Raw genomic sequence first — 24,088 nt, forward strand, 5'->3', positions numbered from 1 at the left:
ACTTGCATCAGGTGAACTCCTACTGTTATTAATGTTCATGCTTACACCATCAACAACATCCTGAGTAGCAGCTTCTTCAGCAAACAATGTGAAACTGGTGCGTAATTCGTTGTCCATCACACGATAAGCTCGTGCTAACTGCTCATCACTAGCACTATACCTGGGAAAAAAGTGAACAGCAGTATACTGACTATAGAAATAAGCAAAAGTAATGATACAGATATGCATCATGTCATACTTAAATTTTATATAACAGGTAATAAAAAAGCCCCTCCACATTTTTTTTTTTTAACACGTCAGTCATCCCCCACCGAGGTAGGGTGACAAAAAAAGAAAGAAAATCCCCAAAAAGAAAATACTTTCATCATCATTCAATACTTTCACTTTTCTTCTTTCTTTCAACGCACCAGCCGTATCCCACTGAGGTGGGGTGGCCCAAAAAGAAAAACAGAAGTTTCTCATTTCAAATTTAGTAATACAGGAGAAGGGGTTACTAGCCCCTTGCTCCCGGCATTTTAGTCGCCTCTTACAACACGCATAGCTTACGGAGGAAGAATTCTGTTCCACTTCCCCATGGAGATAAAAGGAAATAAACAAGAACAAGAACTAGAAAGAAAACAGACAAAAACCCAGGAGTGTGTGTATATATATGCTTGTACATGTAAGTGAAGTGTTACAGAAAAAAAAAAAAAAAAATCCTATCATGTAAAACAATTACAGGTTTCCGTTTTACATTCACTTAGCAGGACGGTAGTACCTCCCTGGGCGGTTGCTGTCTACCAAACTACTACCTAGAACTTTCACCTTACTTATACAAAATCAATGTTTTTGCAGAGGCACCCAGATACAACAGTTTAGAAGCATATGTAAAGATATATAACATATCCCTCCAAACTGCCAATATCCCAAACCCCTCCTTTAACCCCTTCAGGGTCCAAGGCCAAAATCTGAAGTGGTGCTCCAGTGTGCAAGAAATTTAAAAAAAAAAAAAAAAAAAAAAAAAAAAAAAAAAAAAATTCTTACAGAATTAAAGAGCATATTTTTGTGAAGGTAATAAGACAAAAAAAAAATTTCTGATCAGTACTTACCGAGATACAGTGCCAAGAAGTTTGTCAAAAATGATGTGGTGGCGGCAACATCGACGAATTCCACATACGTGCATTACATTATTTAGCGGTTTTTATAGTTTTTTTCTTTTCTTTTCCAATTTTTTCTATTCCTACTAACATTTGGGGCCTGAGAGACCAATACTGTATATAATGTACAGTGGACCCCCGCATACCGTTGGCATCACATAACGTTAAATCCGCATACCGATACATTTTATCGCTAAGATTTTGCCTCGCATACCGCTAAAAAACCCGCTCAACGCTATTCGTCTGAGACGCGTCTAATGTGCGGCCTGAGCCAGCCTCACATGTTCCGCCGGTGGCATTGTTTACAAGCCAGCCTCCGCGGTAACATCCAAGCATACAATCGGAACATTTCGTATTATTACAGTGTTTTTGGTGATTTTATCTGCAAAATAAGTGACCATGGGCCCCAAGAAAGCTTCTAGTGCCAACCCTGTGGTAAAAAGGGTGAGAAATATTATCGAAATACTGTGGTACCATGGTCAACTGCTAATGCTGCTGCTGCTGTAGCACCGTCAGCTGCTGCTGCTGCTGTACCACCGTCAGCTGCTGCTGCTGTAGTACCATCTGCTGCTGCTGTAGCACCGTCTGCTGCTGCTGTAGCACTGTCAGCTGCTGCTGCTGCTGTAGCATCGTCTGCTGCTGCTGCTGTAGCATCGTCTGCTGCTGCTGTAGCATCGTCTGCTGCTGCTGTAGCATCGTCTGCTGCTGCTGTAGCATCGTCTGCTGCTGCTATAGCACTGTCAGCTGCTGCTGCTGCTGTAGCATCATCTGCTGCTGCTGTAGCATCATCTGCTGCTGCTGTAGCATCATCTGCTGCTGCTGTAGCACTGTTGTTGGTGTGGCTTATTGAGAATATACCAAGAAACAATTAACCCCAGAGGATTTGCCACCCAGGATAACCCAAAAAAGTCAGTGTCATCGAAGACTGTCTAACTTATTTCCATTGGGGTCCTTAATCTTGTCTCCCAGGATGCAACCCACACCAGTCGACTAACACCCAGGTGAACAGGGAAAAATGCCTGGAACTAGTGCTCATATTGGTGAATTTAAAGCCAGCAAAGGTTGGTTTGAGAGATTTAAGAATCGTAGTGGCATACACAGTGTGATAAGGCCTGTTCTGGAAGAAAATGCCTAACAGGACCTACAGTACTCAGGAGGAAAAGGCACTCCCAGGACACAGTGTCTCATCAGTCATTGCTGCATCTTCAATAAAGGTAAGTGTCATTTATTCTTCATTTAGTAGACTAGTACATGCACAATATATACTGTGCATGTACTACTCTACTATTGTGCATGTATCCTTCTCTTTGTGTGTAGGAAAATGTATATTTCAGGTGGTAAAATTTTTTTTTTCATACTTTTGGGTGTCTTGCACGGATTAATTTGATTTCCATTATTTCTTATGGGGAAAATTCATTCGCATACCGATTATTTCGCATACCAATGAGCCCTCTTGCACGGATTAAAATCGGTATGCAGGGGTCCACTGTATATATATATATATATATATGCAATAAGATCACAGTAAACAGGTGATTTCGGAATATGCAAAACAACCACTCTGAAAAAATAGAGAAATTCCAAGCGCTTTTGTGACTACTCACATTATCAAGGAACTATGAAAGTAAAGCATACAAGGAAGCTATATAAGGGGTCAGGCCAGCACCTCACTATCAGATCCCACAACGGTTAACTTGTGGGACTTGATCAGTGCAGACAAAAACTGTGAAACAAAAGATATATGATTAGGAAAGCTTATCGAGAACATTCTGAAGAGTCGTGTGGTATCCATTAATGCAATAAGATCACAGTAAACAGGTGATTTCGGAATATGCAAAACAACCACTCTGAAAAAATAGAGAAATTCCAAGCGCTTTCGTGACTACTCACATTATCAAGGAACTATGAAAGTAAAGCATACAAGGAAGCTATATAAGGGGTCAGGCCAGCACCTCACTATCAGTTTTCGTCTGCACTGATCAAGTCCCACAAGTTAACCGTTGTGGGATCTGATAGTGGGATCTGCCAGTTGAGGAATCCATTGTGGCATTGGGAAAGTCCTTGGGGTTGGAGGTTAGTGGGGAGGATGTGGAAGAGTTGGTGGAGGAGGACAATGAAGAACTAACCACTGATGAGCTGATAGATCAACTTCAACAGCAAGAGGCCAGACCTGAGGAAACTGGTTCAGAGGAGGGGAGAGAGAAATTGAAGAAGTTGCCTACTACAAAGATTAAGGAAATGTGTGCAAAGTGGCTTGAAGTGCAAACCTTTTTTGATGAAAATCACCCTCACACAGCTATTGCAAGCCATGTTGGCAACCTGTACACTGACAATGTTGTTTAACACTTTAGGGAAGTCATAAAGGAACGAGAGGTACAGGCCACTATGGACAGATATGTTGTGCGAAAGAAGTCCAGTGACTCTGAAGCTGGTCCTAGTGGCATTAAAAGAAGAAGGGAAGTAACCCCAGAAAAGGACTTGACACCTCAAGTCTTAATGGAAGGGGATTCCCCTTCTAAACACTAACACACTCTCTCCCCTCCTCCCATCCCATCAATCATCACCAGATCTTCAATAAAAGTAAGTGTCATGTAAGTGTGCATGCCTTTTTCAGTTTGTGTGTATTAAAATTAACATTTCATGTGGTAAAATTTTTTTTTTCATACTTTTGGGTGTCTTGCACGGATTAATTTGATTTCCATTATTTCTTATGGGGAAAATTCATTCGCATACCGATTATTTCGCATAACAATGACCCCTCTTGCACGGATTAAAATCGGTATGCGGGGGTCCACTGTATATATATATATATATATTTATACACACACACACACACCTACCATCCGACTTACGACCTGCTCAACTTACGACCACTCGACTTACGACCGTGTTTTTTATGCCAAATTTCTGGGAAATAAACAACTACATGTATTTGTGTTGTACTCAGTGTTTATCCTAAACCTTACAGTATAAAATACAGTACTAACAGCATAAAAAGTACAGTAAAACACGAAATACCAAAATAAAACAATAAAATAAAGTCATTACAAAAATGTTTTGTTGATATTCAGTAGTGAAGTTTGACTTACGACCATTTCGACTTACGACTGGTTTCTCGGAACTGAACTCGGTCGTAAGTCGGATGGTAGGTGTATATGGGCGAGGGGCTTGGACTTCCATCAAGCGTGCGTAAGCCTGTTAGATAGGAGTGAATGGAGACAAATGGTACTTGGGACCTGACGATCTGTTGGAGTGTGAGCAGGGTAATATTTAGTGAAGGGATTCAGGGAAACCGGTTATTTTCATATAGTCGGACTTGAGTCCTGGAAATGGGAAGTACAATACCTGCACTTTAAAGGAGGGATTTGGGATATTGCCAGTTTGGAGGGATATGTTGTGTATCATTATACGCATGTGCTTCTAAACTGTTGTATTTCTGAGCACCTCTGCAAAAACAGTGATAATGTGTGAGTGTGGTGAAAGTGTTGAATGATGGTGAAAGTATTTTCTTTTTGGGGATTTTCTTTTTTTGGGTCACCCTGCCTCGGTGGGAGATGGTCGACTTGTTGAAAATATATATATATATATATATATATATATATATATATATATATATATATATATATATATATATATATATATATATATATATATATATATATATATATACGTATATATATATACGTATATATATATACGTATATATATATACGTATATATATATACATATATATATATATATATATATATATATATATATATATATATATATATATATATATATATATATATATATATATATATATATATATATATATATATAAATTCATCAAAAAAAAAATTTCTTCATCATTCACTCCATCACTATCTTGCCTGAGATGTGCTTACACTACAGTTATAAAACTGCAGCATTAATACTCCTTCAGACTGCAGACACTGTACTTCCCATCTCCAGGACTCAAGTCCAGCCTGCCGGTTTCCCTGAATCCATTCATAAATGTTGCTTTGCTCACACTCCAACAGCATGTCAGGTATTAAAAAACAATTGTCTCCATTCACTCCTATCAAATACGCTCATGCATGCTATCTGTAAGTCCAAGCCCCTCGCACACAAAACCTCCTTTACCCCCCTCCCTCCAACCTTGCTTTGGCTGACCCTTACCCTGCCTTCCCTCCACTACAGATTTATACACTCTCAGTCACTCTTATTTTGTTCCATCCTCTCTACATGTCTGAACCACCTCAACAACCCCTCCTCAGCCCTCTGGATAATAGTTTTGGTAATCCCGCACCTCCTCCTAATTTCCAAACTACAAATTCTCTGCATTATATTCACGCCACACATTGCCCTCAGAAATGACATCTCCACTGCCTCCAGCCTTCTCCTCGTTGTAACATTCATCACCCATGCTTCACACCCATATAAGAATGTTGGTATAACTGTACTTTCATACATTCCCATCTTTGCTTTCAAGTTCTTTGTCTCCACAAACCCCTAGGTGCACCACTTACTCTTTTCCCCCTCATCATTTCTATGATTCACCTCATCCTTCACAGACCCATCTGCTGACAAGTCCACTCCTAAATATCTGAATACATTCACCTCCTCTATACTCTCCCTCCAATCTGATATCACCTAATCTTTTTGTTATCCTCATCACCTTACTCTTTCCTGTATTCACTTTTAATTTTCTTCTTTTACATACCCTACCAAACTCATCCACCAACCTCTGCAACTTTTCTCCAGAATCTCCCAAAAGTACAGTGTCATCAGCAAAGAGCAACTGTGACAACTCCCACTTTGTATTAGATTCTTTATCTTTTAACCCCACACCTCTTGCCAAGACCTGTGCATTCACTTCTCTTACATCCCCATCTTTAAATGCAGTGGACCCTCAACCAGCGATATTAATCCGTTCCTGAGAGCTCATCGTTAAACGAAATAATCGTTAGTCAAGTTAATTTTCCCCATAAGAAATAATGGAAATCAAATTAATCCGTGCAAGACACCCCAAAGTATTGAAAAAAAAATTTTACCACATGAAATATTAATTTTAATACACACAAACTGAAGAAGACATGCACAGTTACATGACACTTACCTTTACTGAAGATCTGGTGATGATTGATGGGATGGGAGGAGGGGAGACCGTTGATCTTGTTAGTGTTTAGAAGGGGAATCCCCTTCCATTAGCACTTGAGGTAGCAAGTCTTTTTCTGGGGTTACTTCCCTTGTTCTTTTAATGCCACTAGGACCAGCTTCAGAGTCACTGGACTTCTGTCGCACAACATATCTGTCCATAGAGGCCTGTACCTCTCGTTCCTTTATCCTAAAGTGTTTTACAACATTGTCAGTGTAATAGTCGCCAGCACGGCTTGAAACAGCTGTGTGAGGGTGATTTTCATCAAAAAAGGTTTGCACTTTAAGCCACATTGCACACATTTCCTTAATCTTTGAAGTAGGCAACTTCTTCAATTTCTCTCTCCCCTCCTCCAAAGCAGTTTCCTCAGGTGTGGCCTCTTACTGTTGAAGATGCTCTAGCAGCTCATCAGTGGTTAGGTCGTCACTGTCCTCCTCCACCAACTCTTCCACATCCTCCCCACTAACCTCACCAATATGAGCACTAGTTCCAGGCATTTTTTTCTGTTCACCTGGGTGTTAGTCAACTGTTGTGGGTCGCATCCTGGGGGACAAGATTAAGGACCCCCAATGGAAATAAGTTAGACAGTCCTCGATGATGCACTGACTTTCCTGGGTTATCCTGGGTGGCTAATCCTCCAGGGTTAATCGTTTCTCGGTAATTGTTTCACGTTAAGCCACACCAACAACACTCTCTCCACATCTTAGAGTAATACAGCTGATGGTGGTGCAGCAACAACAAAAGCTGACTGTGGTGCAGCAGCAGCTGCACCTTTGGCAAGAACAGCTTCTTTGATTGCCGTTTTCTTACCCACAATAGTAGCGATGGTTGACTGGGGTTTATTATACAACCTGACCAGCTCAGAGACACACACTCCACTTTCATACTTAGCAATGATCTCTTTCTTCATCTCCATAGTAATTCTCACCCTTTTTGCTGTAGGGTTGGCACTAGAAGCTTTCTTGGGGCCCATGATGACTTATTTTGCAGGTGCAATCATTACAAAGGCTGTGATAATATGAAATGTTCCAGTTGTTGTATGTTTGGAAGTGACTGTGATGGCTGGCTGGCTTGTAAACACTGGTACCAAGGGACAAGTGAGGTGCGCTCAGGCCAAAGTGGACGCGTATGGTACGGAACGAATAGCGCTGGTCGGGTTTTTAAGCGCTAGTCGAGGCAAAATTTTTGCGTTAAAATGTATCGCTAGTCAGATTTATCGTTAATCGATGCCATCGCTGGTTGAGGGTCCACTGTATATTGAACAACCACAGTGACATCACACATCCTTGTCTAAGGCCTACTTTTACTGGGAAATAATCTCCCTCTCTCCTACATACTCTAACCTGAGCCTCACTATCCTCATAAAAACTCTTCACTACTTTCAGTAACCTATCTCCTATTCCATACACATGCAACATCTGCCAAATAGAAAATATAAATGACTGCAAATTTCTAGGTCTGCACTTTGATAAACTGAGGTATGTTACAAGCTTTTTGGTCACTGTGCTATTAGAGAAAGACATCCCTGTTTAAAAGTTTATCTTTCTTCTTCTTTCAACACACCAGCCGTATCCCACCGAGGCAGGGTGGCCCAAAAGAAAAAACCAAAGTTTCTCCTTTCAAATTTAGTAATATATACAGGAGAAGGGGTTACTAGCCCCTTGCTCCCGGCATTTTAGTCGCCTCTTACAACACGCATGGCTTACGGAGGAAGAATTCTGTTCCACTTCCCCATGGAGATAAGAGGAAATAAACAAGAACAAGAACTAGAAAGAAAATCGAAGAAAACCCAGAGGGGTATGTATATATACGCTTGTACATGTATGTGTAGTGTGACCTGAGTGTAAGTAGAAGTAGCAAGACGTACCTGAAATTTTGCATGTTCATGAGACAGAAAAAAGGACACCAGCAATCATACCATCATGTAAAACAATTACAGGCTTTCGTGTTACACTCACTTGGCAGGATGGTAGTACCTCCCTGGGCGGTTGCTGTCTACCAACCTACTACCTAGGTTAAAAGTTTATATAACAATAAAATTAATATTATATTTTAGTTGTAGCTAGAGTGCCAGTAAAAGATAAATGGGATACAAAGAAAATGGAAGCAGCAAGTAAGAAAGAGGTGAAAGTTTATAAATTGATGGAGGAGGCAGTTAGGGTAAGATATAAACAACTGTTGGAGGACAGATTGGCTAGTGTGATTATAGGCAATGGGGTAGCAGATGTATAGCGTCAGTTTAAGAATATAGTGTTAGTGTGTTCAGCAGAAGTTTGTGGTTACAGGAAAGTGGGTGCGGGAGGGAAGAAGAGTGATTGGAGGAATGATGATGTAAAAAGAGTAGTGAGAGAGAAAAAATTAGCATATGAGAGGTTTTTACAAAGTACAAGTGATGCAAGGAGGGAGGAGTATTCAAAGAGAAAAAGAGGTTAGGAGTGGTGAAGCAATGTAAAAAGAGAGCAAAAGAGACCAAATGAGTGGGTGAGATGTTATCAACAAATTTTGTTGAAAATAAGAAAAAGTTTTGGAGTGAGATTAATAATCGAGAAAGCCTAGGGAACGAATGGATTTGTTAGTCAAAAATAGGAGAGGAGAGTTATTAAACGGAGAGTTAGAGGTATCGGGAAGATGGAGGGAATATTTTGAGGAGTTGTTAAATGTTGATGAAGATAGGGAAGCTGTGATTCCATGTATAGGGCAAGGACGAATAACATCTTATAGGAGTGAGGAAGAACCAGTTGTGAGTGTGGGGGAAGTGCATGGGGCAGTGGGTAGAGTAAAAGGGGGTAAAGCAGCTGGGATTGATGGGATAAAGATAGAAATGTTAAAAGCAGGTGAGGATATTGTTTTGGAGTAGTTAGTGCTTTTACTTAATAAATGTATGGAAAAGGGTACGGTACCTAGGGATTGGGAGAGAGCATGCATAGTTCCTTTGTATAAAGGCAAAGGGGATAAAAGAGTGAAAAAATATAGGGGAACAAGTCTGTTAAGTATACATGGTAAAGTGTATGATAGTTATTATTGAAAGAATTAAGAGTAAAACGGAGAATAGGATAGCAGATGAACACGGAGGCTTTAGGAAGGGTGGGGGGTTGTTTAGACCAAGTGTTTGCAGTGAAATATATAAGTGAACAATATTTAGATAAGGTAAAGAGATTTTTGTAGCCTTTATGGATTTGGAAAAGGCGTAGGATAGGGGGGCAATCTGGCAGATGTCGCAAATGTATGAAACTGGAGGTAGGTTACTGAAAGCAGTGAAGATAGTGAAGGATAGTGAGGCTCAGGTTAGAGTATGCAGGCGAGAGGGAGATTATTTCCCAGTAAAAGTAGGCCTTAGACAGGGCTGGATGATGTCACCATAGTTGTTCAATATATTTATAGATGGAATTGTATGGGAAGTGAATGCTCGGGTGTTGGCAAGAGGTGTGGGGTTAAAAGATAAAGAATCTAATACAAAGTGGGAGTTGTCACAGTTGCTCTTTGCTGATGAGACTGTGCTTTTGGGAGATTCTGAAGAGAAATTGCAGAGGTTGTTGGATGAGTTTGGTAGGGTATGTAAAAGAAGTGTCAGCAGATAGGTCTGTGAAAGATGAGGTGAATCATAGAATTGATGAGGGGAAAAAGGTGAGTGGTGCACTGAGGAGTCTGTGGAGACAAAGAACTTTATCCATGAAAGCAAAGATGGGAATGTATGAAAGTACAGTTATACCAACACTCTTGTAAGGGTTCAATCCCGGCCGGGGGTATGGTTTATGGGTGGTGAATGTTGCAACAAGGAGAAGGCTGGAGGCAGTGGAGATGTCATGTCTGAAGGCAATGTGTGGTGTGAATACAATGCAGAGAATTCATAGTTTGGAGATTAGGAGGTGGTGCAGGATTACCAAAACTATTATCCAGAGGGTTGAGGAGGGGTTGAGATGGTCTGGACATGTAGAGAGGATGGAACAAAATATAATGACATTGAGTGTATAAATCTGTAGTGGAGGGAAGGTGGGGTAGGGTTCGGCCTAGGAAAGGTTGGAGGGAGGTGGGGTAAAAGAGGTTTTGTGTACAAGGGGCTTAGACTTCCAATAAGTGTGCGTGAGCTTGTTAAATAGGAGTAAATGGAGACAAATGGTTTTTAGGACATAACGTGCTGTTGAAATGTAAGAAAGGCAACATTTATGAAGGGATTCATGGAAACCGGCAGGCCGGACTTGATTCCTGGAGATGGGAAGTACACTCTGAAGGAGGGGGGTTAATGTGCAGTTTAATAACTGTAATGTAAGCATGCCTCTGGCAAACAGTGATGGAGTGAATGATAAAAGTTTTTCTTTTCTCAGGCCACCCTGCCTTGGTTGGAAATGGCTGATGTGATAAAAAAAAATTACTATACGTATATCAATCTACTCACGCTTTTGATAATATCAACAGCACAAAGAATTAATAAATAGCTTTAAAATTTGGAGAGAGGCATCCAGGAATAGTATGAAGCATGGGTACTTTTAGGACAGATATTAAACCTCATTCACTTAACCCTTAAACTGTCCAAACGTAGGTCTACGTTCATTCGCATAGCGCTTCGAATGTAGATCTACTTTTTTTTTACATTCTTTCTTATGGAGAAAATCAAGGTCGGAGCGCTACGCACACAAACATAGATCTACGTTTGGACAGTTTAAGGGTTAAGCACCATTACTGTCTTTCACTATCATGCAATAACCCTAAAAAATTAAATTGCCATAGTTTTTCTTCATCATATTAGCCTGAAATTTTCAGTTTACACATTCTCACTAAAACCACTTCCTTTTTTCATACCCCCACACTCAAATTCTGCATTTTTACCTTCTCTTGCTTGATAAATCCTCCGGCTATTCTCTGCCCCTTGTATTTGTTTTTACTGTTTCTGAGGGCACCGCATAATTACAATCATGCGTTTGTCTCAACACATTTACCTTTCTGAAATTCTAGGTTAGAAATCCAACTCTTGATATACAGAATCTTTTTATTTATACTGAATTGCATGCCTGATGTTGATAATATCATCAAAGCTTATCTATTCGATATTTGTACAATCATACAAAATCTCACCTGGAAAGTGCCTCCTCAATGGTAGCTGGCTTTATGCACTCATCATCTGAGCTAGCAGCTGCTGCCTCTTCTGACTTTGGGCTTCTTGTTTCAAGCTTAACAGATGGAACATGGGCAAGGACATTTTCTCCATCAAAACAAGGTGCTTCTTGTAATTCATCATGGTGGTCAATGGGTCCCACAATCTGTGATTGCAAAGCATAGTAGGCAATGTAAATATGTTGAAAGTACTGGCATTTTTTAAATATGGCTAATCCTATTTGAACATCAATACAGTGGAACCCCGAATACCGACCGCTGTGTTTATCGGCCGAATCGTACTTAGGCCAGTTTATGGGTGGAAATTTTGCTCCGTAGTATTTCGGCCGGCGCCTCACAAATCGGCTGTATTATACCCGTCAGCCCGCCTCCTGCCGGGACGCCGCGCATAGGCGAGTCAGTCTCCCTGTGTCTCTTGGTGAATAAGCATATACTCCACGCATTCATCAAAACATTTCCTTAAAATCCATTGGTTTTTTGCTTGTTTATTAAGTGCAACTGTGAAATAAGCCACCATGGGCCCAATGGAAGATGTGGAGAGAGACAGGGAGTATAGCAGGCAGGCAGGGAGTGTAGCATGGAGGGAAGGAGTGTGGAAGGCAGGTAGGGAGTGTAGCAGGCATGCAGGGAGTGTAGTAGGGAGGCAGGGAGTGTAGTAGGCAAGCAGGGAGTGTAACAGGCATGCAGTGAGTGTAGCAGGCATGCAGTGAGTGTAGCAGGCATGCAGTGAGTGTAGCAGGCATGCAGGGAAGTAGCCCCAGAGAGGGCTTTGATATCTGAAGTCCTTATGGAGGGGGATTCTCCTTCCAAAAAAATAATCAGTCCTCCCTCTCTCCTCCTCCCTATCTTCCATAAGCCAACAAGAGTCTTCAATAAAGGTATGTAATAGTGATTTAAATGTTCATTTATTTTAGTTTTCATTGCTTTGTGTATGTAAAACTATAATTAATCATTAAAAAATATATTTTTTGTTAATATTTTTGGGTGTCTGGAATGTATTAACTGTATTTACATTAATTCTAATGGGAAATATTGCTTCGAATTTAGGTCGACCTTCTGGAATGGATTACGGCCAATATTCAGGGTTCCACTTTGTCTATTTTGATAAGTTTGAAGGCCCTATCCATATACCAGGTACGTACTGTATGTCAGTACAGTGCAAAGAAAAGCACTGTATGAACACAAGACTGTTTGGAAATGAGGTATCTGATCAAGATTGAGACACTTATGCAACATATGGGAATCTTTATTCAGGAAACATTTTGCCACACAGTGGCTTCATCAGTCCAATACAAAGCAGGTGTAAGGAGAGGAGGAGTTTGAGGTAATCCTGAACTCGCTTTCAGGGTAAAGACTTATGAAATGATACTGAATCTTTCCCGATGGTAATGACACCAAAAGTATGAAATTTGATGGAAAACTTACGGAATTATGCTTTTGCAAAGATAGCGATCTCGACGATATTTACGCACTGGCAATTTCGCCCACTTTCAGCCCTATTTTCTGCCAATTCCAATGTTCCAGTCGACTAAAATCATAGCTACTTCACTAGAGCTCCATTTGTTCTCTCGACTGAGTACAAGAAACTGCCCATTTACCGATTTCAACTACCCAATAAAGTGGTTAGAAATTGGCAATTTGGATAATTTCAAAAGATGCCAATTTCAAAACTGGGTCCAGAATAAACAAAATAGACATTCCTGGCACTAAAATAACATTTTCTCTGTTCATTAGTCAAGTTTCCAGGCCCCTCTTGTATTACTCTTGCTTTCCATTTTGAATTTTTATTCTCACAAAAAATAGAAGATTTACTGTTATGCATTATTGTAAAAATGGTATAAATAATATCAGCACACTTGTGAAAGAATATTAGACTCACCAGTTGACGTGTATTGGACGTGTGGCATGATTTATTTACTCTCGAACATTGACAAAAATCAAACATTTCTGCTAATTTGAGCTCAATTTCGAGATACTTTTCATTGTGAAACCAATCAAAATCATCTCCATTTCTGTAATATATCTTCCATTCTGTCAAATGAGACCAAGAAAAAAAGAATACAACCATAAATACCATATGAAAATACACCACAAAATCGCTGTTTTAAACCAAAAACATGGTCAGAGTTTTCTTTTTCCTCATTATGCACTGCGTGCTGCAGGATTTTTTTTATACTGCATGCAGTGACCATGCAGACCCATTCTTTCATATGTAGGCCTACCATTTTTCTTCCACCAGATTTGAAGGTGCTAGAATTTTGACGTATAAGTACAAGACCAACCTTGGCTGTTAAGCTGTGCCTGTACGGGACCGACCCTGAAAGGGTGAACAGAACAGGTTATGGATGGAAAGGGACTGTCCACCCAAATAATTAATTTTCACAATAATTCTATCTTTCATCACTGGCATGTAAACATTTATATGTACAGTGGAACCTCGGTGTTCATCTGCCCTGGTTTTCGTCAAATTCGGTTTTTGACGACTTTTCGTCAAAATTTTGTTCCAGTTTTCGTTCATCACCTTGGTTTTTGTCGAGTTGACAATGGTCCAAACATGTCTGCCTGCCTGTGCCCACACAAAGTATCCCACGCGTTCTGAGTCGGTCTGGCTTTATTTCTCATCGAATGAGCATTACCCTGCGTGTTCATCTGAAACATTTCGTAATAATCCATTGTTTTTTGTGCTTGTTTGAGTGTGACTGCTAAATAAGTCACCATAGGGTCAAAGAAAGTTCCGAGTGCCAGCCCTTGATAAAGAGGGTGAGAAACACGATAGAATTCAAGTACTCGTAGCAAAGTATGAAAGTGGAATGAGATGCACAGTTTTATGGAGGAATATCACTACCACCCTCTACAAAGGTAGAGGGTAGTAGTGACGGTGGTAGAGATAACCTCTCCTCCCTCTCCCCTCCTCGGCGTCTGCCATATGCCAACAAGAGTCTTCAATAAAGGTAAAAGTGATGTTAAATGTTCATTTAAGCATTTCATTAGTCCTTTGTATTTACAGTGGACCCCCCAGTTTTCGGCCGGTGTGGAAATCATACAATTTGGATTTCAAGCACTTTTTTTTGGCGAAATTTCCCCCAGGTTTCGTACATCCACTCAGAAATCGTTGGTATCAGACTCGCCCACCCGCTCGAGACACCACTTCTCACTCAGTCTGCCTGTGTCTCTCGTTGAGTTAGCAATACTCCACGCATTCATCCACTGTTTTTTGTGCTTGTTTATTGACTGTGACTGTGAAATATGCCACCATGGAGCTAATGAAAGTTCAGCGTGCCAGCCCTTGGGTAAAGAAGGTAAGAAACACGATAGAATTCAAGAAAGAATCATAGAATGAGTTGCAAAGTTTTGTGGAGAAATATCACTACCACTCTCTACAAAGGTAGAGGGTGGTAGTGATTGTGGTAGAGGGTGGTAATGATTGTGGTAGAGGGTGGTAGTGATGGTGGTAGAGGGTGGTAGTGATGGTGGTAGAGGATGGTAGTGATGGTGGTAGAGGGTGGTAGTGATAGTGGTAGAGGGTGGTAGTGATGGTGGTAGAGGGTGGTAGTGTTGGTGGTAGAGGGTGGTAGTGATGGTGGTAGAGGGTGGTAGTGTTGGTGGTAGAGGGTGGTAGAGAGTGGTAGTGATGGTGGTAGAGAGTGGTAGTGATGGTGGTAGAGGGTGGTAGTGATGGTGGTAGAGGGTGGTAGTGATGGTGGTAGAGGGTGGTAGTGATGGTGGTAGAGGGTGGTAGTGATGGTGGTAGAGGGTGATAGTGATGGTGGTAGAGGGTGGTAGTGATGGTGGTAGTGATGGTGGTAGTGATGGTGGTAGAGGGTGGTAGTGATGGTGGCAAAGGGTGGTAGTGATGGCAAACAATCGAAGATGTTGAGAAGGTGCTGGTGTGGATCAACGAAAAACAGTTAGCAGGAGATAGTGTTGTGGAGGCGATAATTTGCGAAAAGGCAAGGCAGTTGCATGTGGATTTCGTAAACAATATGTCAACAACAGTCTTCAATAAAGGTAAAACTGATTTAAATGTTCATTTATCCATTAAAATTAGTTATTTATATACATTTATATTTATTTCTCATTGTTTTCTGTATGTAAAACTATAGTTATTCTCCATAAAATGTATTTTTTGTTAATATTTTTGGATGTCTGGAACGGATAAATTGGATCTACATTATTTCTTATAGGAAATATTAATTCGGTTTTCGTCCATTTCGGATTCTGGCCGACCTTCTGGAACAGATTAAGGCCGAAAACCGAGGTTCCACTGTAAAGGTTAATGCATTCAACTGTTGGAAATTGTGTAGTTTATAAAAGTTACACTGACACAATGAGAACCATACAGACACCACCTCAAATTACATGTGAAATTTTTCAATTACCACTTTGATAAAAATGAGAGGTGACAAATCTCTGTAAGAAAAAAAAATTGTATGCATGTGATGAATTCATATAGATCAGAAAGAAGCAGACACTTGATGAGTTTTGTGTTAATTACAAATACTGCAATGTATGATGTCACAAGATGACTACTATGTATACTGTGATTCATCAAACATATATGTGCAGATCACCTATATACTGTATTATACAAGTTACATGTAGCCTGTAGACAATAGCTTTTGGAGAAGGATACATATTAACATACATTAGGTATCAAGTGGAGTATTCCATAACTGTATGATATACATATTTGAGGCAGGAGGCTGAGGCTTATACTAGTACAGTGGTACCCCGAGTTTCGAACCCCTCCAACTCAAACAATTATGTAGGTTTATTATTTTAAGTGCTTTTGTATGTGTATTTTTGGGGGTCTGAAACGGACTAACCTAATTTACATTATTTCTTATGGAAACAAATTCATCCAGTATCAGCACTTGAACAGCCTTCTGGAACAAAATTAAGTTCGAAACTTAGAGTACCACTGTATATACATTTGTGAGGGAGGGGCAAGGTAAATATCAAATCCTAACTGTACAGTACAAATCATATAATATACAAGTATATAAATTTAAGGGGTTTATACATAAGCCTCAAGATTCTAACTAAAGTAATGATTATATGGTGGAAATAAGGAGAACAGTGATAAAATGATGTAAACACGGCAAATAAGTTACAAATAAACCTATATTCAATATACAACATATTTGAAGTAAAAAATGCTGACTGACCTTCTTGTTACAGACAGAGCACCGAAACTTCCTTTTCGATTTCCTTAAACTCCGCCTAGACCTCCTGAAGTTGACAGTGTTTTGGTTGGAGTCTGCTGTGATATAAGGACCTTGCCAATGGTTGAACCAGTAGTCCTCTAATGATGCCAAGGATATCTATATGGGAAAACTTCATGCAATAAAATGGTCCAACCAATAAGTGTTAAATTACTTATTGCTATGTCATTTAACATTAATTGGTTGGACTGAATTCTTAATCGTAAGAGTATCAATTCATGATCTACAGTCTAACATTAATTAAAACTCAGCATACAACAATAGTTTATCAAAGAAAACTTTAGCCTTCTATTATAAAGGTGACACTAACTTCTAGGTGGCTTTTATACAGTACTCCTGAATTGTGTATTACTATAACAACTATATTCTTCCCTTTATTGTGACAGTAACAAAAGGTATACTGCAATTTTTTATAAGCTATATCAAAATTTTAATTATTCTCTACTGAACTTACTAAAGCCATATAGTGTGAACTAGTCGAATATTCAGTTTTCTTGTATTCATTGTAACTCACCTAATGACCATATGTAAAATTACTGCACTATTATTGCCTAATTAATCTTAAGTATGCCTGAAATGCTCTGCATATAAAGGGGCTTTTGGCATGTTCACCAAATTGTTACACTCCTTCGTACAAACATGTATCATGCTAAAATAAACTTATTGTTATTACTGTTATCAGGCAAGTTACCCATCATAAAAAATTATGGAACTACATTGCTTCACGAGTCTGCTTTTGAATTTATGGATGGAAGAACTTTATCTTACTTCATCCTCAGCAGGAAGTTTTATAATATTTTCTGACTGACTGTCTGCAGAAAAACGCATCACTAGTGCCTCGGCTACAGAGGGGTTTGCTGGGTGAAGGTGCATCACTCGTAGTCTTAGACCAGGTCCACCAACTTCTACCCAAACACGGCCATCGGAATCCTGATTCAAGTCCCCAGTAGCCACACCTACGGTGTTATGTCTTCTGCAATATCATTGCAAGAGCTAAATGAAAAACTTGGCTAAAATCAAACTAAAATTAAATATTACGATACAGTACTGTGTATACTATATAAAGAAAATACAATAATGTTTGACAAAATACAATGATAAATAAGAATAATACTACACATCTTTCTTAACTTTTTTTTTTTTTTTTGAGAGACCCACAAAACAGAAATAATATTCTACTTACTTCGGAAGAACACTGGTTATAAAGTCCCTCACCATGCAGCAATTCTCCACCATCTCATCTCTCAGACTGAGGATCAGCAAGTGTAAACGATCCATGCTTAGGGAGTTGTTTCCAGGTCACTACATGATCTACAAAAATAGTGTATGAAAGAATAGTTTTCAATACAAATTTTCCACAACTGATAAGTTACAGAAAATGCACAGTATTAGTATAATCAGTATGTACTATGATATAGAAAAGAAAGAAAAATGAAGAAAAAAATCAATAAAGAAATACTGAGAGATGAATACCAAGACACCAAGTAAAAAACCTCACAAGAATCATTGAATTGGTGAAAAACACGAACCACAGAATAATAGAAAACATAAGATGAGGTACTAAAACAAGATTTTACTTTTGTGAAAAATTCCAAACTATTAGAGAATATACTGGTATTAAATTACGTATTTTACAAAGCTGTAAATGCACCCACAGTTAAATACAGTAATTACAGCCTGATACATTATTTCAAAAGCATTAGAGTCTTGAGTCTTTTGAATCTGGTAAATTTTCAGACAAATTTTTTTTTTTTGTACTGTACAGTATACAAGGAATAATTTTTTTTTAAATCACTGAATTTACAAGCTAAGAGCTGCTGTCATATCTCAGCTCATTTCAAAGCCCACTATCTATCTGGAGTATACCTGGAGAAAGGTTTGGGGGTCAATGCCCCATGGCCCGATCTGAGACTAGGCCTTGTGGTGGATCAGGGTCTGATCAACCAAACTGTTACTGCTGGCCCCACACAAACTAATGTACGAACCACAGCCCGGTTGGTCAGGTACTGACTTTAGGTGCCTGTCCAGTGCCTTCTTGAAGAAAGCCAGGGATCTATTGGTAATCCCCTTATGTATGCTGCGAGGCAGTTGAACAGTGTTGGGCCCTTGACACTTATTGTGTTGTCTCTCAGTGTACTCATGACACCCCTGCTTTTCATTGGGGAAATGTTGCATCTCCTGCTGAGTTTTTTGCTTTCACAGAGAGTGATTTTTGTGTGCAAGTTTGGAACTAATCCTTCTAGGAATTTCCAAGTGTATATTATCTTGTATTTCTCTCACCTGCATTCCAGGGAATACAGATCAAGGAACTTCAACTGTTCCCAGTAATTTAGGTGCCGTATTTTACTTATGAGTGCCATGAAAGTTCTTTGTACACTCTCCAGGTCAGCAATTTTGCCTACCTTGAAAGGGGAAGGTAGTGTACAGCAGTATCCCAGCCTAGAGAGAACAAGCAATTTGAAGAGAACCATCATGGGCTTGGTGTCCCCAATTTTGAAGGTTCTCATTATCCATCCTACCATTTTTCTAGCAGATGTGGTAGATACATTGTTGTTGTCTTTGAAAGTGAGATCCTTTGACATCATCACTCCCAGGTCCTTCACATTAGTTTTTTGTTCTATTGTATGGTTAGAATTTGTTGTATACCCTGAGGCAGTTTTAATTTCCTTAAGTTTTCTATATATTCTATAAATTTTTATTTTCCTCAAGTTTTCCATATCTGAGTGGTTGAAATTTCTCTTCATTGAACTTCATATTGTTTTGAGTGTATCCATTTGAAGATTTGGTTGTGTCCCCTTGGAGTCTTGCGGTGTCTTTGATGGAGGACACTGTCATGGCAATTTGGGTGTCATCCGCAAAGGAAGACACGGAGCTATGGCTTACATCTCTCTCTCTGTCAGATATGAGGATGAGGAATAGGATGGGAGAGAGTACTGTGCCTTGTGGAACAGAGCTTTCCACTGTAGCTGCCTCAGACTTTACTCTGTGTACTATTACTCTTTGTGTTCTGTTTGTTAAGAAGTTATAGATCCATCTACCAACTTTTCTTGTTATTCCTTATCATGCATTTTGTGCGCTATTACACCATGATTACACTTGTCAAAGGCTTTTGCAAAGTCTGTGTACAGTGGACCCTCGCCTAATGACATTAATCCATTCCTGAGAGCTCAACGTTAGGCGAAATTATCGTTAGCTGAATTAATTTTCCCCATAAGAAATAATGGAAATCAAATTAATCCGTTCCTGACACCCCAAAGTATGAAAAAAAAAAAAAATTTACCACATGAAATATTAATTTTAATACACACAAACTGAAGAAGACATGTGCAATTACATGACACTTACCTTTATTGAAGATATGGTGATGATTGATGGGATGGGAGGAGGGGAGAGTATGGATGGTGTTAATGTTTAGAAGGGGAATCCCCTTCCATTAGGACTTGAGGTGTCAAGTCCTTTTCCGGGGTTACTTCCCTTCTTTTAATGCCACTAGGACCAGCTTGAGAGTCACTGGACCTCTGTCACACAATATATCTGTCCATAGAGCTCTGTACCTCCCATTCCTTTAAGATTTGTCTAAAATGGGCCATAACATTGTCATTGTAATAGTCACCAGCACGGCTTGCAATAGCTGGGTTAGGGTGATTTTCATCCATAAAGGTTTGCAGTTCAACCCACTCTGCGCACATTTCCTTAATCTTTGAAGTAGGCACAATGGATTCCACAACTGGTATAGGCATCTCAGGGTTAGCCCCAAACCCTTCAAAATCTTTCTTAATTTCCATACTAATTCTCACCCTTTTTATCACAGGGTTGGCACTAAAAGCTTTCTTGGGGCCCATGGTAACTTATTTTGCAGGTGCAATCACTAAAAATGCTGTGATAATATGAAATGTTCCGATTGTATGTTTGGATGCAACCACGGTGGCTGGTTTGTAAACACTGGCACCCACGGGACAAGTGAGGCGCGCTCAGGCCACACGTGGACGCGTCTCGAACGGAACGAATCACGTTGGGCGAGTTTTTTAGCGCTAGCCGAGGCAAAATTTTTGCGTTAAATGTATCGCTAGGCGGATTTAATGTTATGCAATGCGTTCGTTAGGCGAGGGTCCACTGTATACTACATCTGCATTTTGTTTATCCTCTGTAGCATCCAGGACCTTGTCATAGTGGTCCAGTAGCTGGTACAGGCAGGAGCAACCTGCTTTAAACCCATGCTGCCCTGGGTTGTGTAATTGATGAGCATCTAGGTGGTAGGCGATCTTGCTTCTTAGAACCCTTTCAAAGATTTTTATGATATGGGATGTCAGTGCTATCAGTCTGTAGTTCTTTGCAATTGCTGTATTGCCACCTTTGTAAAGTGGGGCTATGTCTGTTGCTTTTAGTGAGTGTGGGATGACCCCTATTTCCATGCTCCCTCTCCATAGAATGCTGAAGGCACGTGACAGGGGCTTCTTGCAGTTCTTGATGAACATGGAGTTCCATGAGACTGGGCCTGGAGCAGAGTGCATGGGCATGTCATTTATAGCCTTTTCAAAGTCTTGTGGTGTTAGGATAATATCATAAATTTTTGAAATGACCAGATCTTGGGTCTCGTTCATAAAGAATTAATTTAGACTGTCGACCCTTAGTCTGGGTAATGGCTTGATGACCACTGAGTCAAATTGGGACTTAAGTATCTCGCTCATTTCTTTGCTGTCATCTGTGTATGTCCAATCTTGCCTAAGCAGGGGCCCAATACTGGATGTTGTTTTTCCCTCAGGTTTGGCATAAGAGAAGTACAGCCTCTCCTCACTTGGCGATGTACTCGTTTACCGACGCCTCGGACTTATGACGGACTTTCTGACCAGAATGCATGCCTAAATAATGTATATTAGAGCCGATTGCCTCTATTTTGTTTATTTCAATATACAGTACACTACTGTATAAACACTTTAAAAATATACCAGAAATGTTATAAATGGTGCAAAGGTGACATTAAAACAATATCAAAGATAGTCGCCACAAATGCACTACCATTATAGTATGCTCCTCACTTAGCGATAAATTTGTTTTCCGACGTGGTCTTAGGAGCAGAACTCCGCCGCTAAGTGAGGAGAGGCTGTATTTTGGTTGTTTTCAATTTCCTTTATGGCTTTTAGTTCTTTCTGAGATTCTTGTCTCCTGTAAGATTCCTTCAGCTTAAGTTTGATATTTGCTAATTCACTGACCAGTGCCTCCCTTTGTATTTCAGATATATTGGCCCCTCTCAGCAGCTGTGATTCTTCACCTTTGTCTGTATAGGGAGCATCTTTTCCTTTCTAGTTTACATCTTCTCTTTCTTTTTCTTAACCCTTTGAGGGTCGACAGGCCCTCTCCGAAACTCGTTCTCAGGGTCGGCCAAATTTAAAAAAAAAAAAATTATTTTCTCTTATGAAAAGATAGAGAATCTCTGCCCGATCATAAAGACACCAAAAGTTTGAAATTTTATAGAAAACTTATGGAATTATGCTCTCGCAAAGTTAGCGGTCTCGGCGATGTTTACACATCGGCGATTTTGCCCACTTTGAGCCCCATTTTCGGCCAATTTCACAGTACTAGTCGACAAAAAACATGAATATTTCGCTAGAACTCCATTTTTTCTATCGAATGGGTGCAAGAAACCACCCATTTATGAAATTCAACTATCCAGTACAGTGGTCAGAATTTAGCAATTTTGCCAATTTCACACAAATTTCAAAAGATGCCAATTTCCGAATAGGGTCCAGAATAAACAAGAAAGACATTCTTAGCACTAAAATGACATTTCCTCTAGTCATTAGTCACGTCTCAAGGCCCCTCTTATATTCATTTGCTTTCCACTTTGAATTTTTATTTTCACAAAAAATATAAGATTTACTGTTATGCAGACTACTGCATTAGTGTAAAAAATGGTATAAATATTATTGATGCACTTGTGAAAGAATATTAGACTCATCAGTTGACGTGTATTGCACGCTTGGCACGATTTGTTTACTTTTGAAGTTTGGTAAAAATCGAACATTTCTGCTACTTTGAGCTCAATTTCAAGGCACCTTTCATTGTAAAACCAGTCAAAATCATCTCAATTTCTGTGATATGTCTTCCATTCTATAAAATGAGACCAAGAAACTAGAATACAACAATAAATACCATACGAAAATACACTGCAAAGTCGCTGATTTATTAAAAAAAAATGGTCAAAGTTTTTTTTTTCTCATTATGCACTGTGCTGCAGGATTTTTTTTAGACTGTGCACACTGACCACACAGACCCATTCTTTCATATGAAGGCCTACCAGCTTTCTCCCACTAGATTTGAGGCCGCTAGAATTTATGAGTACTAGTACGTCAAAAACCCCTATGCGTAAGACGTACTAGTACGACCAAAACCCTCAAAGGGTTAATGGAATGTGCCTTAAGCAGACTTCAAGAACCACAGTTAATTTTTTCTAGGCAAAGGTTCGGATCCATATGCATGTAGTTTAGGATATCTTCAAAGTTGTTTCATTTAGGACATGGTTGACTTATTCCCATTGTGTGTGTTTGTTATTGAAGTTGAATTTTGTGAAGAGACCCTCATGACTGATCATATTTTGCTAATTAGAAGCCCTGTGCATACATATCCGTACCTCTAGGACAGGGGTTCCCAACCTGGGATGCATGCACCCCCAGGGGGTACAAGATATCCTTTCAGGGGGTGTGACAAAGAGTGCAAATGAAAAGTACAATTCCATTTATTTTACCAAAAACTTTTCTATTTGCTCAATTTATATTTGTATTTTTTTGCACTAAATTAAAACCTAATTTTTTAAGTTCAAGTTGTTCACCCGCAGTACTTACTGTACTGGTTCAATTTGTGAATAAAAAATAAAAAATTTGACTTCCTCATCTTCAAATGTGATGCAGGTCAGTCATCACTGATCCAGCAATCACTAATTGAGCACTAATTTCGGATAGTATAATTTCAAATTTCCTGCAAGTAGTGCTACTATTTAGTAGCGCTATTTGCTGCATAAACACTGTTAGTGTCACTTGTGAACACAGGCAAACAATTCAAATTTGTTTTTCTCCATTTATTGTTATAATCTACTCACTTTTAGCCCCAGCCATGGTTCCAGTGAATAAAGGAATGCTTCTTGTTGTGTAAAGCGCAAACACCGTACATTGTCCATAAAAGATAAGGTTGAACTTTTGAAAAAACTTGACAGCAGTGTGTCTATGAGAAGCTTGTGTGAATTATACAGTTTATGACAAAGGAACAGAAAGAAAAATTACTCAATTTCTTTGCTAACAGTGAAACAAAGAAACAGATGTGTAAAACAAAAACAATGCTGCAGGATAAACTACTCAAAGAAAGGCCAACATATATATGAAACAGCACAGCTTGCAAGATATGTTCTAACCTAACCACTGTGATCCAGCAAAATCACTAATTCGGCACCCTACAGGTCCCAGTGATGCCGGATTAATGATGGTTA

General features: G+C 39.5%; 1 protein-coding gene across 1 annotated transcript in view; it reads right to left on the reverse strand.

The window, feature by feature from the left end:
- LOC128695184 (uncharacterized) overlaps window positions 1-24,088 on the reverse strand; it is a 29,054-nt gene that overhangs the window by 637 nt on the left and 4,329 nt on the right. Inside the window, exons 2-6 of the mRNA XM_070085023.1 lie at window positions 17,795-17,922; window positions 17,380-17,584; window positions 16,555-16,710; window positions 11,348-11,532; window positions 3-160 (exon numbers count right to left, since the gene is read on the reverse strand). Of these exons, the coding sequence (XP_069941124.1) occupies window positions 3-160; window positions 11,348-11,532; window positions 16,555-16,710; window positions 17,380-17,584; window positions 17,795-17,889 (799 nt within the window). The 5' untranslated portion in view covers window positions 17,890-17,922. The remainder of the gene's footprint in view (window positions 1-2; window positions 161-11,347; window positions 11,533-16,554; window positions 16,711-17,379; window positions 17,585-17,794; window positions 17,923-24,088) is intronic.

This window comes from Cherax quadricarinatus, chromosome 14 (assembly GCF_038502225.1).
Source record: "Cherax quadricarinatus isolate ZL_2023a chromosome 14, ASM3850222v1, whole genome shotgun sequence".
Classification (NCBI taxonomy): domain Eukaryota; kingdom Metazoa; phylum Arthropoda; class Malacostraca; order Decapoda; family Parastacidae; genus Cherax; species Cherax quadricarinatus.